Here is a 14,692-nt window from a genome sequence, read left to right on the forward strand (position 1 = left end):
CACAGTTGTCCATGCTCTTCCCACCTATCCTGAATTACTGTTCTACACTTGTTTCCCCATGGGGATTCCACAACACATTGCAGCTAGCGGAGAATGTGTTCTCCTGGTTACTCTGCAGTGTTTTTCACAGAACACAAACTGTACCTGCATTGCAAAATCTGCCTGACTCCCAATTGTTTTTTTGGGTGATGTTCTGATTTACACAGTTTGGATTAAGATTTGCCACACATACGCATGATCTCATTTTCTCTTCCCCTTTCTCTTTAGTACCAACATGATTACCAAAGTAATTCCGGGTGGGGTTAAATCCTGGGATCCCAGGCAATGTAAAAATAGATAACTTCATCATTTAAAAGTGAATTGCACAGCTTCTCTTTCTGGCATGTGGTCTACTTGAGCAGAATATTGATTGCACTTGATATCTTGTCAGTACAGACATGAGCTATCTGTTCTATTCATTTCATAAACAGTTTTAAATGGATACTGAAATGGATTTTACCAGTAAGACAGACCTATCTCATTAAAGCCACTGTAGCCCAGCTCTTGCCTGCTTAGTCCCAGATCTTCAAGGTCCATGCATTTAAATCCAGGTGGGCACTGATAACCTTCTTCCAGCTCTCTGGAACAGTGGGTGTCTGGGATAGCTAAATTATTCCAGGTTACGTTTCTGTGAAAAATAAAAAATTAAGACGTTACATAAACTCAGGCCACAGCAAAACAAAATACTTGAAAGAGAGAGGACTAAAGTAAAAAGTACATCAGCTCTCGTTTTTGCTATCTGATGTTCTTTGATATATGTTATTTTTATTAATTAGGCACTTACAGTAAATGGCAAGCTGACAGTCTCCTGAGACTTCAGCCTTATATAATGATAGTACATATACTAACAGCAGAAGTTTCATACTAATGCCTAGAGACCCCATCAAAAATGGAGACACTCCAAGACACAGAGGAGTTAACATTCAGCAACTCCAACTGCTCTTGAATGCAATTTGGACACTTACTGCTTCAGGCTTCTTTGCAAATCCTAGGAGTGTGTTCAATTGCAGTCAATACTGTGACTTTGACTTCCACAGACATTACCTGAGCTAGCTTTGACACTCTTTAAAAGGGTCACTGTGGATGACTTGTCAGCCACCTGAGTATGTTTTCAGCTTCTTGCATCTTGGTCAGGCCAGGTTTCCACCACAGATGGATAGTCACAGTCTCAGGCAAGAAGTTAAATCATTACATGTTCAGTGCAATTAATATTTAGGATAGAAACAGATTTAATTCACATTTAGGTCAGTCCAGTAATGATTTGGTAGAACAGGTGAAAAAATCTGAACTGGCTTGAACTGGTTCAAACTGATTTATGTTGGGGAAAACAGAAAGGTCATGAAGCAAGGGGCAGCACTGCAACACAGTGTGTTGGCCTGTTGGCCGTTTTTTACTGTTGACAGAGGCTGAGTATCACTAGTCTTCGCAGCTCCTCTGGCACCTGGGACTGAGCTGCTAGAGGCTCTCTCATGGTGCACTGCAATGGGAATACAGGTAGGTCCAGCACTAAGAAACATAGCAGCTAAAAGGAGAGGGAGGGCAAGTTTGTAGCTCCCTATCCTGTTAAATCTGTGTCTGTGACATGTATCCATAAAGATGGGTATCCGTGTATTCCCAAAATTGGGTAAGGAGCTCAGGCAGTTGACTCCCCGCAAGCATTTACAGCACCCAGTTAATAATCACAATACATAGTCCTTTGCCAAAACCAGACACTGGTCACCTCATTTCCCCAGACGTACTTTAAGAAGCAAACTTAGCAAACTGCCCCCTCCATCCTGAGCAGGTCTCTGTTTGGGTCTACAAAGCAACACAGCACAGCATTACAGTGCAGAATGTCATGCTGCTTGTGCTATTGGAGTCAGCTGGGTAAACCAAAGAGAAGAAATGTAATATGGCATAGCTCCAACTGCGCTGAACAGGCACAAGCAACATCCATTTTTTCCCTTGCTTGTACTCTCTCAACCAGCAAATGAAAATCCTGATTTTTGGTTCAGTCCTAGGGCAATTTCAAATCTGACTTGAAAAGCTAATCACGGTGAGTTCTGGTCTGAGAAAAAAACAGTCAATAGCATTTTCCATTCATGCTCAGGCTGATTTTTTCACAGCACAGACTTTTGATATAGAAACACCTAAAATGAATTTCTGAAAGTTACAAAGATGATCTTGTAGTAGTCACCCTATTATCCTGAGGCTTCAGACCAGTGTCTTAAAATTCATCAATTTAATTAACCTTGCTTGTCTACAGAAAAGGTAAAACATTTCAGTCTGCCCTTTAGTATCGTTCATATCCTATTTTTCATCTGAAAGTCCTCTTCTTTTAATCTAACTCACAGATGCATTTTGACAACTAAATTGGGTGAACAGAAGCTTTAATTATTTTTCTTGCTTTTATGCACTCCATGCGATAGCAATAGATTAGTCTAAATCTGTCAGTGTGAAACTAATGCTTCCTACAAAATTTTTCCTAGGCAATTATAAATGCAGAGAAATAACTGTAGTTGCACCCATCCTGTAGTCATTTCTTCATGATAACCAAGAGCCATACATTTCTCCATGGATGCACACACAGACATGTACAGTTCCAGCTGAAGTTTTAGAGAACATCCTGAAATTTAGCTACATGCATAACTAGAAAGACAGACAGATAGACAAGCATACCTGTACTCATTTCACTTCTTGTCAGCATGCTCAGCACATGTCACTCAAAGATTTAAAAATTAATCTGGGCACCTTAATTCTTTTATACTAGAGTATCCTAATTCATACCTGGTTGTATGCTTTAAGTACATTAGATTTATGATACTGCCATCTAAATGCCATTCTAATATATAGGATTATCATAAGACAACATTTTATGAATATTTGCAGAAATGAAAATTAATTCATTGGCTCAAGCAGATTCAGAACCCCGGCTACTGGTAGCTAATGAATTTTGCATTATGGTTTGCATTATAAAAACCCTCAGATCTAAGAGACTAGCTGTGTGACGTTATATTATTAAAAGTATTGCTGGCTCAATTGCTACAATGCAAAGCACTTAGAATAAGTGCTTCATTTAAACGTAGGTCATTTTTATATCACATCAAACATACTCCTGAAGAATTAAAGCTGCCTCCATGTACTAAGTATAATTGAGGCTAAAAAGGAAGAATCTGTGCTTACAGTAACTGTACCCATAGAGATACAGGCCTTTTCTGGACTAATGTAACTAGACAATTTGTGTTCTGCCTCAGGACAATAAATAAGCATAGACTAGTCTACATGGACTAAACAACAGTAGGTATCTAGTCTAGACGTGGCTAGAATATTATCAGATGTTTTCAATATAAGAGGTTTTAAATATTTTTATTCTTTCATAGGCCATACTCAACATCAACTAAGCACTGAGATACTGATTCAGCACATAACTAGCTTTAAGCATCTCAAAAGTTTGATTAGATGTGCTTAAATATCTTGCTGAATGGGATGCCTTGATAAAATTACAAATTCTTTCAACACGACCAAAGAAATAATTCATCCCAATAGACCAACTGAGTATTACTATGCAGAGATTCAATGTGTATGGAGTACAGCATCAACCCAACAGGTGAGCTGAGAAATTAGTTCTGCACAGGAATGCAACGGATGCAGAAAGAGATAATCGACTCCACATTGCTTGGTAAGAATCCTTCAACAGTAAGACTGTTGCAAAAGACTAAGATTGTTGCAGTAGTGTTACTCTGACATGTTTTTAACTTTCTGACTACATACATACATAAATGTACACCATAGGAAGAACCTGAATTTATGTGCCTTGGCAGTACACACGCCTGTTTTCCACGGTATCTGTAGCAAAACTGGTCTTTCAACCACTATGTGCTCATGTGAGCACAATCCCTCCTTGAGCATCATTTCTTTATTAGTACCATTATTCTATGAGAGGTTTTGACAACTTAATAGACAAATTACCCAAGGTAGCTCCTATCTTCCTCTTTTCTATTAGCTTGACTTTCTCTGCTGAAAATAGAAACTGAGAAAAAATGTGTTTTTTTTTTAATTCTGATATTCTATTAATTTTCTAAGATATCACCAGAAAGCTATTCAAAATTACCAATCTATTCATGTAGTTTCCAGATCCAGAAGATTACAGAAAAAATAAGAAGGATATCTATTGATAAGGTATTAAAAAAATATTCCAAATTGTCAATTAGGTAAAGAAATCAGTAACTAAAAATTAATTAGCTGGAGCTGAAGGAGTTCCTGTATTAGTTGAAAGGAATCCTACGTCTGTCACTGCACTAAAACCAGGCACTGCAGAGCTCCTGACTAAAGAACTACTGAATTGGTAAAAATACCACAGCACACATAAAATATGGCTGGTGGATCATGAAGCAAGTAGCCACTGTACAGCCTCCAAACAGGGAGCATTAACCGGGATCTCAAAGAAACTGGCACTGGGTTCTGTGCTATCCATTTTCATCAGTGACCAGGGGGACTGTGTGAATCCTGCTTCATCAAAATCACACAAAGCATATGCTGAAGGATGACAAAAGCCTTTGAGAACAGAGAAAGATTATGTAGTTCTGAAGAGCTTGAAGGTTACTCCCAGTCACTGTGATTTAATGTCAGGTAATGAATTCAGGAAGTGATAGAACCTAAATGCAAAATGGACACCGTTGTATAGAAAGTACTAATATAGAAATAGGCTTGGATCAGATGATTGGTAAGAGATAGATTTCTCTTTAAGATATCAAGTTTTTCTAGTTTCCTCTTCTGCTAGATGAATTTAGATGTCCAACTCTCAGCATGCAATCCATACCTATACATTTTTCTAAAAGATGCTTCTGATTTGCCATATTGCCAGAACACAGCCAAAAGCACCCACCGAGTTAGAATTTAGCAATTAATCTAAAATAAATCCAGGGGACAGCACAGAGCTCCATGCTGCAGAGAAGTTCCTGAAGCTCAAATTAAATTGATTCTTGGCCAGGATTACTCAGTAAACATCTTCTGATGAAGTCAATACTGTGGTTCTACATGGACTTTAGACAAGTTACCTCATGAGTATTATTAATGCTCCTTTCTTACATTGTAGGTGAATGATAACTAATTCATTTGAATTTATTCTGAAAACCAGGCTGATCTGCTTCTCTGAAACACTTTTACTGCACCATTCCAGACAATTACTATAGCCCATGAACACTTTTTTAAGCTTTCAATTCTATATTATAACTGTATTTTATGAAATGAGATGCAATTTACAAGCTGAATTCACAGTGGGAAAACAAGGTCAGCTGTGTTATGAGCATCCTGATTTTAACAATGTTTTTGGAGCTTTCTTTGAAGTTCCAAAATGTAAGTACACAATACGTAGAGACTGGCAGATAAATGATAATGGAACCTCTCAGGTAACACATCTTGTATAGCAAATACCAATTTCTAGAGTAGCAAATACTAACTACTTTCTTGCTAATTTCTTACTAATACACTTAAACATAAAAAAGAACAGATTTTCATATCAAATGCAGAATAAGCTCTATTTAGTCACAAACACTTCGCACTCTAGATTTAAAGCTCCCTCCTGCAATTGAGTCCATGCAAATACCCAAGACTTGTAATTCAATTTGATTCTCCTCACACAGATTGCTAGTGCCATTTGGGATGCCTGATGCTAACCCTCTTAACATTTAGATGCTGATCTAGGAGGTCGGAGGTCTCTGTAGGTCCTGTGCCACACCTGAGAGCCCTGTGTCATGCCTGAGTGTCTTGGGTACATTAGTTATTTTAAGTAGCACTAAATGCCTACACATGGATAACTGCATTAGGCCCTTCAAGTTAAAAAAATGACAGTTCCCATGGTCAGTAAGTCATCAGCCTTAGTTTGCTTTCCCCTTATACCACTGCACAGTTTTAGAGCACAGAGCCTCATTTTCCAATCCAGAGACTTTCCCTGAAGAAAATTTACAGAAATTAAAAGGAAAAAAAAAAAGAAAGGAAAAAAAAAAAAGAGATGCCTGACATACACATGAGTAATATACCAATAAAAATCAGGAAATCTGAGATGTTCCTGTGAGGACATTATACTGGTAACATTGTGCAGAAGGGGAGTTTTAAATAACTTTTCTGTTTAGAATGTGTCCTCTTAAAAGTTCAGATAGCTTATGTGAACAACTATACAGCTGCCAATATCATTAGGTAGTTAAAAATATTCTTTTCATATTCCAAGACTTCAGAGACTCTTGAAATTTAAAAGATAGGAAGCCTAGATGGAAAAGTGCTTGCTTTTTATCTCACTCCTCGTAAAAAGTAAAAGGCAGGAAAAGGGTTAACATTTATTTGTCATTTGGTAATCATGAAAGCAGTCTAAGCACCTGGGCAAATCTTCTTTCATTTGTCCTTTTAAAAGTCTTTTATTCCCAAATCTGTATCTTAATTCTTACTGTGCCAATCCAATCAAGTCTGTTTTCTCCAGTGGGAAGCTCTGAACACAACTCCTATTAACAGCCGGTTCCTAGACTACTTCCTTATACTACTGCTATTTTTACAGAAAGACCTAACAATAACAACAGCTGCTCCTGCACAGTTGTTAGAATAATAATATTGTGTTATAATAATTATAAGGATTTTGTTTCTATAATGAATTTTTTATTGATTATTTTCATAATTATTACCACATTATGACCTCATCTTAACAAGGGAGATATTAATATATAAATCAGTAATACTGGTATTTCTAAAACTTGCAGTAGCAGTTTATCATTATTATTGGGTATATTTTTTTCTAAGTGTACAGACTGTCATCTAACTTGCCTGCCACTGAGGTCAGACACATATATATCTGTTAACTCTGGTGAAAAAGAGTCATACTGTAACGGAGTTAGAATCATAATAGATTCATAGGATGGTTTGGGGTTGGAAGGGACCTTATATATCACATAGTTCCAACACCCCGCCATGGGCAGGGACACTTTCCACTAGACCAGGTTGCTCAAAGCCCCATCCAACCTGGCCTTGAACACTTTCAGGGATGGGGCATCCACAGCTTCTCTGGGCAAACTGTTCCAGTGCCTCACCACCCTCACAGTAAAGAATTTCTTTCTAGTATCTAATCTAAACCCACCCTCTTTCAGTTTAAAGCCATTACCCCTTGTCCTACCACTACATGTCCTTCTGAAAAGTCCCTCCCCAGATTTTTGGTAGGCCCCCTTTAGGTACTGGAAGGTGCTATACGGTCTCTCTGGAGCCTTCTCTTCTCCAGGCTGAACAACCCCAGCTCTCTCAGCCTGTCTTCATAGGAGACGTGCTCCAGCCCTCTGATCATCTTCATGGGCCTCCTCCGGACTCACTCCAACAGGTCCACGTCACTCTTCTGTTGGGGGCCCCAGAGCTGAACGCAGTGCTCCAGGTGGGGTCTCACAGGAGCAGAGGGGGAGAATCACCTTCCTTGACCTGCTGGCCACAGTGCTTCTGATGCAGCCCAGGGCACGCTTGGCTTTCTGGGCTGCAAGTGCACATTGCTGGGCCATCTTGAGCTTCTCCTCAAGCAGCACTTCCAGGGCTTTCTCCTCAAGGCTGCTCTCAATCCATTCTCTGTCCAGCCTGTGTTTGTGCTTGGGATTGCCCCAACCCATGTTCAGGGCCTTGCACTTGGCCTTGTTGAACTTTATGAGGTTTGCATGGGCCCACCTCTCAAGCCTGTCAAGGCCCCTCTGGATGGTGTCCCTTCCCTCCAGGGTATTGACTGTACCACAGAGCTTGGTGTTGTCAGCAAACTTGCTGAGTGTGCACTCAATCCCACTGTCCATGTCACTGACAAAGATGTTAAAGAGTACTGTTCCCAATACTGACCCTGAGGAATGCCGCTCGTCACTGGTCTCCACTTGGATAACGAGCCATTGACTGCAACTCTTTTGAGTGTGACCATCCAGCTGATTCCATATCCACTGGGTGGCCCATCCATGAAACCCATGTCTCTCCAATTTAGAGTCAAGGTGTCATGCGGCACAATGTCACATGCTTTGTGCAAGTCCAGGTATTATTTCCATTGATCTGTCTTTTAATTTGTACAGAATGAGATTGCAACTTAGGACAATGCTGCTGCCAGAGTCATTACAGGTTGCAGATAATCTAGTAACAGTATCATCCAAAATCACTGGTGATAGTCAAATTTCAGAGAGTATGACTGTGGCTTAAGAATTACAAATATTTCTAGGAATATGTCTTCCTTTGATATTTTATGATCTTGGCATTCCCAAAGGTCATTTTTAAATGTAATGTTTTACTTTTAGACAAACTTAGGTCTAAAGTTAATATGTACCATACTTACAGAATCAGTTTCCTGGTTTTAATCTAGAAAAAAGATCTGTTTTATCTTTCAAACTGTCAGTGTGAAAACTTCATCCATATTTAATGTTTCTCATAATTACATCTGTAATTATAACTATAAAGCTTTCAAACCTTTCCAGTAACAGATTGTCTCTAATATCTATTTATTATTTTTATCACGTTAAAAGATAAGATAGGGCATGCTTAAAGGACTCATGACTTTAGGAACACAACAAACAAAGCTTAATGTTTGGCAACATCCCATATTTTACATTTTAACTTGGCAAACACAGATTTCACTACCCAAGAATTAGTAACTGAAGAGAATATCAAATAGCATCTGCTAGGGATAATTATATTCAAATCAACAGGCCAAAATAACTGAGGGCATCTCTCATCTCTTCTATTGATTTTTAATAAATCTTGAAATAGCAGAGAAGTTCCAGAAGAATGCTAATGTGCCATTAATTTTTAAAGAACAATCAGCACAACTGGTTTGCCTGACATCAACCAAGACAAAAGAAAGAGTGAGCTGATACAAAATCTGATTGCTAAAGAGTGAAAGCATGAATGTCGTTAAAGGCAGGGAGTACGGATTTAGCGAAAATAATTCTCATCATACCAACATGATTTTAGTAAGGTTAGAGATCTGTCCAATAAAACTGCCTAGTTTAAACTTTGTAAAGCATTTCATTCAATAACATATGACCGATTAAAAAGTTGGCAATACATAACATCAACAAAGCACATGCTAAATGGGCTGAAAACTGATTAACTGACATGTCAGTAAAATACTTGCCAGGGAAACCATTATCATGATCTACTGTAATCAATGAGGGAGAAACAGGTATAAAATCAAGAGTAAGGATAGAATCGTAAGTAATAGTGAGGACAGGGCAGTCTGACAAGTTATCAGGATCATTTGGTTGCCTGTATACAATAAAACAAAATGTGCTTTAATACAGCCAAATGCAGTTATAGAGTTAGGATCACTGAAGGCAAACCCTATGGCCTATGGAATAAAAGGGATAATGGAAATACTGTATTATTGCATACAGAAGTTACGTGACAGTTTGAAATGCGAGGATAGAATAGGGCATCCTCCCATATTTGTCCCAATAACTGGGAAGAAAGAGCCAGTGCTTTCCCAGACTGTACAAGCAGAACAATAATAAATTAATGTCCCTCTCTGTATGACACTCATGCAAATTATGATTAATATTACATATAGGGATTTTGCTTGTACTTTTTTAAGTATTTGAAAAATTGAGGAAATCATACAAAAACATGAAAATGAGAACACTGGAGAACACGCTTTGCAGTAAGAGACTTAAAGAGCTAAATAATATTAGTTTATTAAAAAGAAAGGTGCCTCAATTGCTGTGTGTAAGTGGATTCACACAGAGAAAATACCAAGAATTAAGGTTCTGTGTAATGTAGCATTAAAAAGTATAACAAGAATAGAAAGCTAACAGTTGAAGCCAGACAAATTAAGATAATGAATTAGGAACATTATTTTTTACCACTGAAATAATTTTTGGTATAAACAAAAAGTTCCCTTGCTTATGAATTGGTCTTCTGCCAACTAATCTGGAGTCAAATGCAAGCTATAAGGTTTCATAGAGGGGAAACAATACGAAGTCTGACTAGATGATCCAATTTTTTCTTCTGACTTTAAATTCAATATATAGATACTGTAAAAATTTACTACTGCTAATATATTGTCTTTCAATATACTTGCATCAAGGAACATAGGTTTTTGTATCTTACTATTCAGTTCAGATCTTTTAGTCATTATTTATATGTTCAGTTTCAGGTTTTAGTATTGGGGGTTTTGACAGTTTTCACAGTCCTCTAGTGTCTAACATTGAGCCTTTGTGAGCAGAACTTGGAGATTCTTACGTTTTTGGTCAGGTTTTCAAGAAGAAAATTATTTACATGTTTACTCAACAAATAAATCAAGTACTGGTCTTAGTCTCTCTCTCCTCCCACTGGTACTTAGTAATAAGGCATGATTAAATCAGACTGCCTATTACATAAGGCAGTAATACTACATCAAGTTTGATTTGATTTTGATTGTAGCTCTTCTTCATTCCATACATGACCTAAGTTATGGTCTACAAAATGTGCCTTTGACGTACCATCTATTCCTACTCCCTGCACAGGAATTTTGAAGAGATTCAATTAAATCACCAACCTTATTTCACACTTGGGGATGCAAAAATTCAAAGACCCAGCATCTCTTAGCTGAATCACTTGAAGGTGCTGCACAATAAAAGGCTGCAGCTCTGGTGTCCTGACCTATCCACCTCATTTTAGGCAATGAAAGCAAAGAGAAATACATCTCCAGAGGTCTGGAGTTTGGCGGGTTCAGCCACTCCTGAAGCACCTTTCTCTCTCTGCTAGCCATAGAGGGAATTCAAGGAATTTAGGTTGGGAACACAGATGCTAACATCAAAACCAGATGACTCTGTACTCATGGCTGATCGCTTATGTCGCACAAAGCCAATGCTGTCAATGTCCAAATGAAAACAGGATGTTTGCAGCTACTTAACAGTTTTGACAATCTGTGGGTTTGATCACTAGTTACTGGCATTAGAGGAAATTAAAATCAAATCACTCTGTCATTACCCTGCAGAGTAACAAAGCCACAGAAGTTAACTACAGAAAAATGAGTAAAAGAAGAAATCTTTCCTATGGACAGTGCTGGAATGTACATCGAGGCACTAGAAAGCAAAGCTCCAAGAAGAAAATTTTCAGAAGTTCCAGTATCGATTTGTTCTTAAAGTAGTGCACATGATCAGTACTAGTTTGAGATTTTGTCAAATACCACATGGCATAACAACTCTATGACAGTCCAGTTTTGTGACTGCTACAATCAGTCATGAAGGAGCTGAATTCAAATAGCAATTGCATATGTATGATAATTCAAGACTTGTTTCACAGGAATCAAACCAACATGAATTAATGGCATTTGCACAATGGAGAAGGCTGTCACTGTAAGTGCTAATACATGGGAAATAAACGGTAAGAGTTAAAAACAAATCTAGCTAGCTTGCCCAAATCTGCATTTCACTGAAGTGTATCAAATTAGACTTATTTACACATTAAGTGATCTCACACCTATAGTACCTATTACAATCCAATAAAGTATTTCCTTAGAGAATTTAAAAGAAACTGAAAAATGCCTCAGTTGTCTTTTAAATTGCAAGGACATGAAATGAAATATATGAAAAAAACTAATCTGAAAACTGCATCCATTTTGATTTTAAAGTATGTTCAGGATCACTTTAAAAAAAAAAATGTTTGCATATCAGACTTACCTGGAATAAATATAGAAAAATTCCTAAGTAGTTGTCTACCAACTATAGGAAAAACACAAAGTCACTAAACTGGATTGTAGGAATTGAAAATCATAAGCCTGAAGTTCAGCTGGGAATCACTTCCATCATAGCTCACAAGCACTTTTGGACCCATCACCCACAACAGCAGAGTTAGCTATCAGTGAGCAGGGGAGGTTTTCAAGGCTCTCCCTATGGGACCGCCACAACACACAGTTTTATCTGAACAAACTTTCTGTTTAGGCACCAGACAGGGTAATCCTCAGTATCATAAAAATACTGCCCTGAATCCAAATCTGAACTATATGCAAAACAAATTCCTTCCTAAAGCTTGTGTTGCAGAGACCATACACAAGATACCATCACCAAATGCATTGATACAGGCCAGTCACTAATCTAACACCTGAAGTGGCAGGAGATGCAGCTCTTAGCATAGCAAAAGAAAGGGGCTGCTATCACTGAACACCTAAGAAAAAAATTTCAACATCATCCAGCTAGCTCCGAATGGAAACTATTTAGCATCTGATGACTGGCCGTTTGACTGGCCAGTTCCATTTGGTGGAACTGGCTGTTGCATCATTGTACCTAACAAAAAGCAACTTGATTGCTATTTTTATCTGGTGAAAGGGCTTCACTGACAGCATATTAAAGAGAATAATACTGTTAAAATATGCAGCTTTAGACCTCCAGGTAAGATCAAATGATTTTGTCGATAAAAGATTTGAAATATTCCTGGGGCTCTAAGAAACCCAAATGTAAGAGCCCAAACTGGTCTAGCCTTCAAGCCTATAGGCTACATCTAGCCCAAGAGAGAAAACTAAATGAGCCACTGATAGTCTGTAACCAAAGCTTTTTCTTCAAATACCAGCTGAAGAGCCCTTCTCATTAACCTGCCAGGTAGGAGGTGTATAATGCCTCTATGTTGTCTGATACCACAATTTATACATTTTAACAAGAGCATAATTCTGTTGATCTCTGTTCATCCATTATGCTCCCAAATAATTTTATGAACTATCTCCTAAACAGTCATTCACAATGTTGTATTTATACAGTTCATTTTTACTAAGTGCGGTATATCTCCCTGCTGACTTTCATCCAATTTTTTCAGAGCCTGTCTTCAATTTCTCAAGATAATTTTCATCCTAATATTGCCTTCCAAAATGTCTGCAGTCCCTCTCAACCTCATGTCATCCTCAGTGCAGTAAGTATATTCTATCTGCCACCATCCAGAATGTTAATGAAAACTCCAATAGCACATTCTGGCAATGAGCCATTAATATCAACTCACTATGTTTTCCAGGCAGTTTTGCAACTATTCAATGATTATTTCCACCTTAACCACCTTTCTCCTGCCACCTTACAAAAAAGCCCTGCAAGGCTGTTACAGAGCCTTCCAAAAATAAAGACACCATCCACTCTTCTCTCCAATTCACATGGCTGTTACCCTGTCATAGATAATTATATTGGTTTGACATGGTTTATTCTTGACAAATCCATATTAGCTGCTACTTACATCTTTGTTATCTTCCAGCGGCTTACAAATTTTTGTTTGTTTATTCACTGTAGAATTCTTTCAGAGATTGAAGTTAAGCTTACCAGTATTCCAGCTGTAACTCCCTGGCTTTTCTTGCCCTGTCTCATCCCTTCCTCCTTTTTAAACTGCTGTTTTCCTGCCTCCCAGCTCCTCACCCACCCTTCACAAGCTCTCAGAAATAATGAAATAGCTGAGATGATAGCTTCAGTCTGCTCACAAGCACCTCAGGATGAATATTCCAGCATTTCCCTGACCTTTTTGAATTGCAGTAATCCAAAGGACTGGGACAGGAATCAAATGGAGATGTCACATTCAGCTTCCAGAAAGCAGTACAAAAATGAACAGTCACCTGGTTTTCAAAATAACATACCAGATAGATCACTCACCGAAACAGAGCTGAAGCCTCTTTTAGAACTTCTTCCTATTTCCTGTAACTGCTTGCATATCTAGAAGTGACCCTCGCAGCATGTCCAGGCTAAGGGAGATGCTCAGTGGTAACTGCTGTCTAACCTGTAAATGTCAGGGCATCCACAGCCTTCTCCATTGGTTGTCTGGCTTCTTGCAATACAAAGAACAGAACTTCCCAGCTTCCCTTCTGTTTAATAAAGTAAACAGCACCCAATCATCCATCTGGTAGATTCAGTGGAGATCACTGGTAGAATTCTGTTTGTCTAATGATATCTGGCCTTTCCTTTAATTTTATAATATACTGGAGGATGTCCTGACTTTTGGCATCCTGGCCTCCTGCAGGTCTCCTGTGGAAAGTTCAGTACTCACCAGGCCTCAATTCTGTACACCGATTATAAGGTAAAAATCTTGTGGATAAATATAAAACTTTCCCTACAGCAAAAAGGAGATGTGGTAGTTAAGTTATTCAATGTTTACTGTATAAATACAAATTCTTGTATTTATAGTCAGCCAATTTCACAAGAATCCATAAAATCCACTCCAACTTACTCAAAAGGACTTATTAGCCAAATGAAAGAAAGCCTATAAAGGTTGGCAGGCTGAGCAGAAGTTCAATAAACTTTGATGTCTCCACTGGGACAAAGCATTGTGTAAAAACGGTTCCAAATCTTAATACAGGTAAGCATGTGTCATTACTGAGCCACCATGCAGTGAGGCTATTGAGTTCCCATCACTTTATCCTAGACCTTCACTAAAAGGTCACCTTCTCGCTCAAAATGGAGCTAGACAAGCAAAACACTGGAAAGCCTGTGTGAAATGATCAGAGCCTAACAGCTTTGGATAACTGTCTATACAACAATTGCAGACAAAATTAGGATTTTTGCTCAGAAATCACATGCCCTCTGAAAGTGAGGAGAGCCCTACTCCTGCCTGAATATCACTTCCCTTCAGTACTAATACTGGCCATCACCTCAGCACTCTCTCCCACTCTTTTGACAGGATCCCATGTGGACTGAATTACTTCCCTTTTAGACTGATGCTGTCTTTTTCTTGATTTTGGTTGGGG

General features: G+C 38.4%; 1 protein-coding gene across 3 annotated transcripts in view; it reads right to left on the minus strand.

The window, feature by feature from the left end:
* The window catches only part of NALCN (sodium leak channel, non-selective), a 249,670-nt gene that overhangs the window by 194,140 nt on the left and 40,838 nt on the right, over positions 1–14,692 (minus strand). For all 3 annotated transcript variants that reach the window (XM_055702433.1, XM_055702432.1, XM_055702434.1), the window contains exon 7: positions 513–667. In XM_055702433.1, the coding sequence (XP_055558408.1) occupies positions 513–667 (155 nt within the window). The remainder of the gene's footprint in view (positions 1–512; positions 668–14,692) is intronic.

This window comes from Falco cherrug, chromosome 2, assembly GCF_023634085.1.
Source record: "Falco cherrug isolate bFalChe1 chromosome 2, bFalChe1.pri, whole genome shotgun sequence".
Classification (NCBI taxonomy): domain Eukaryota; kingdom Metazoa; phylum Chordata; class Aves; order Falconiformes; family Falconidae; genus Falco; species Falco cherrug.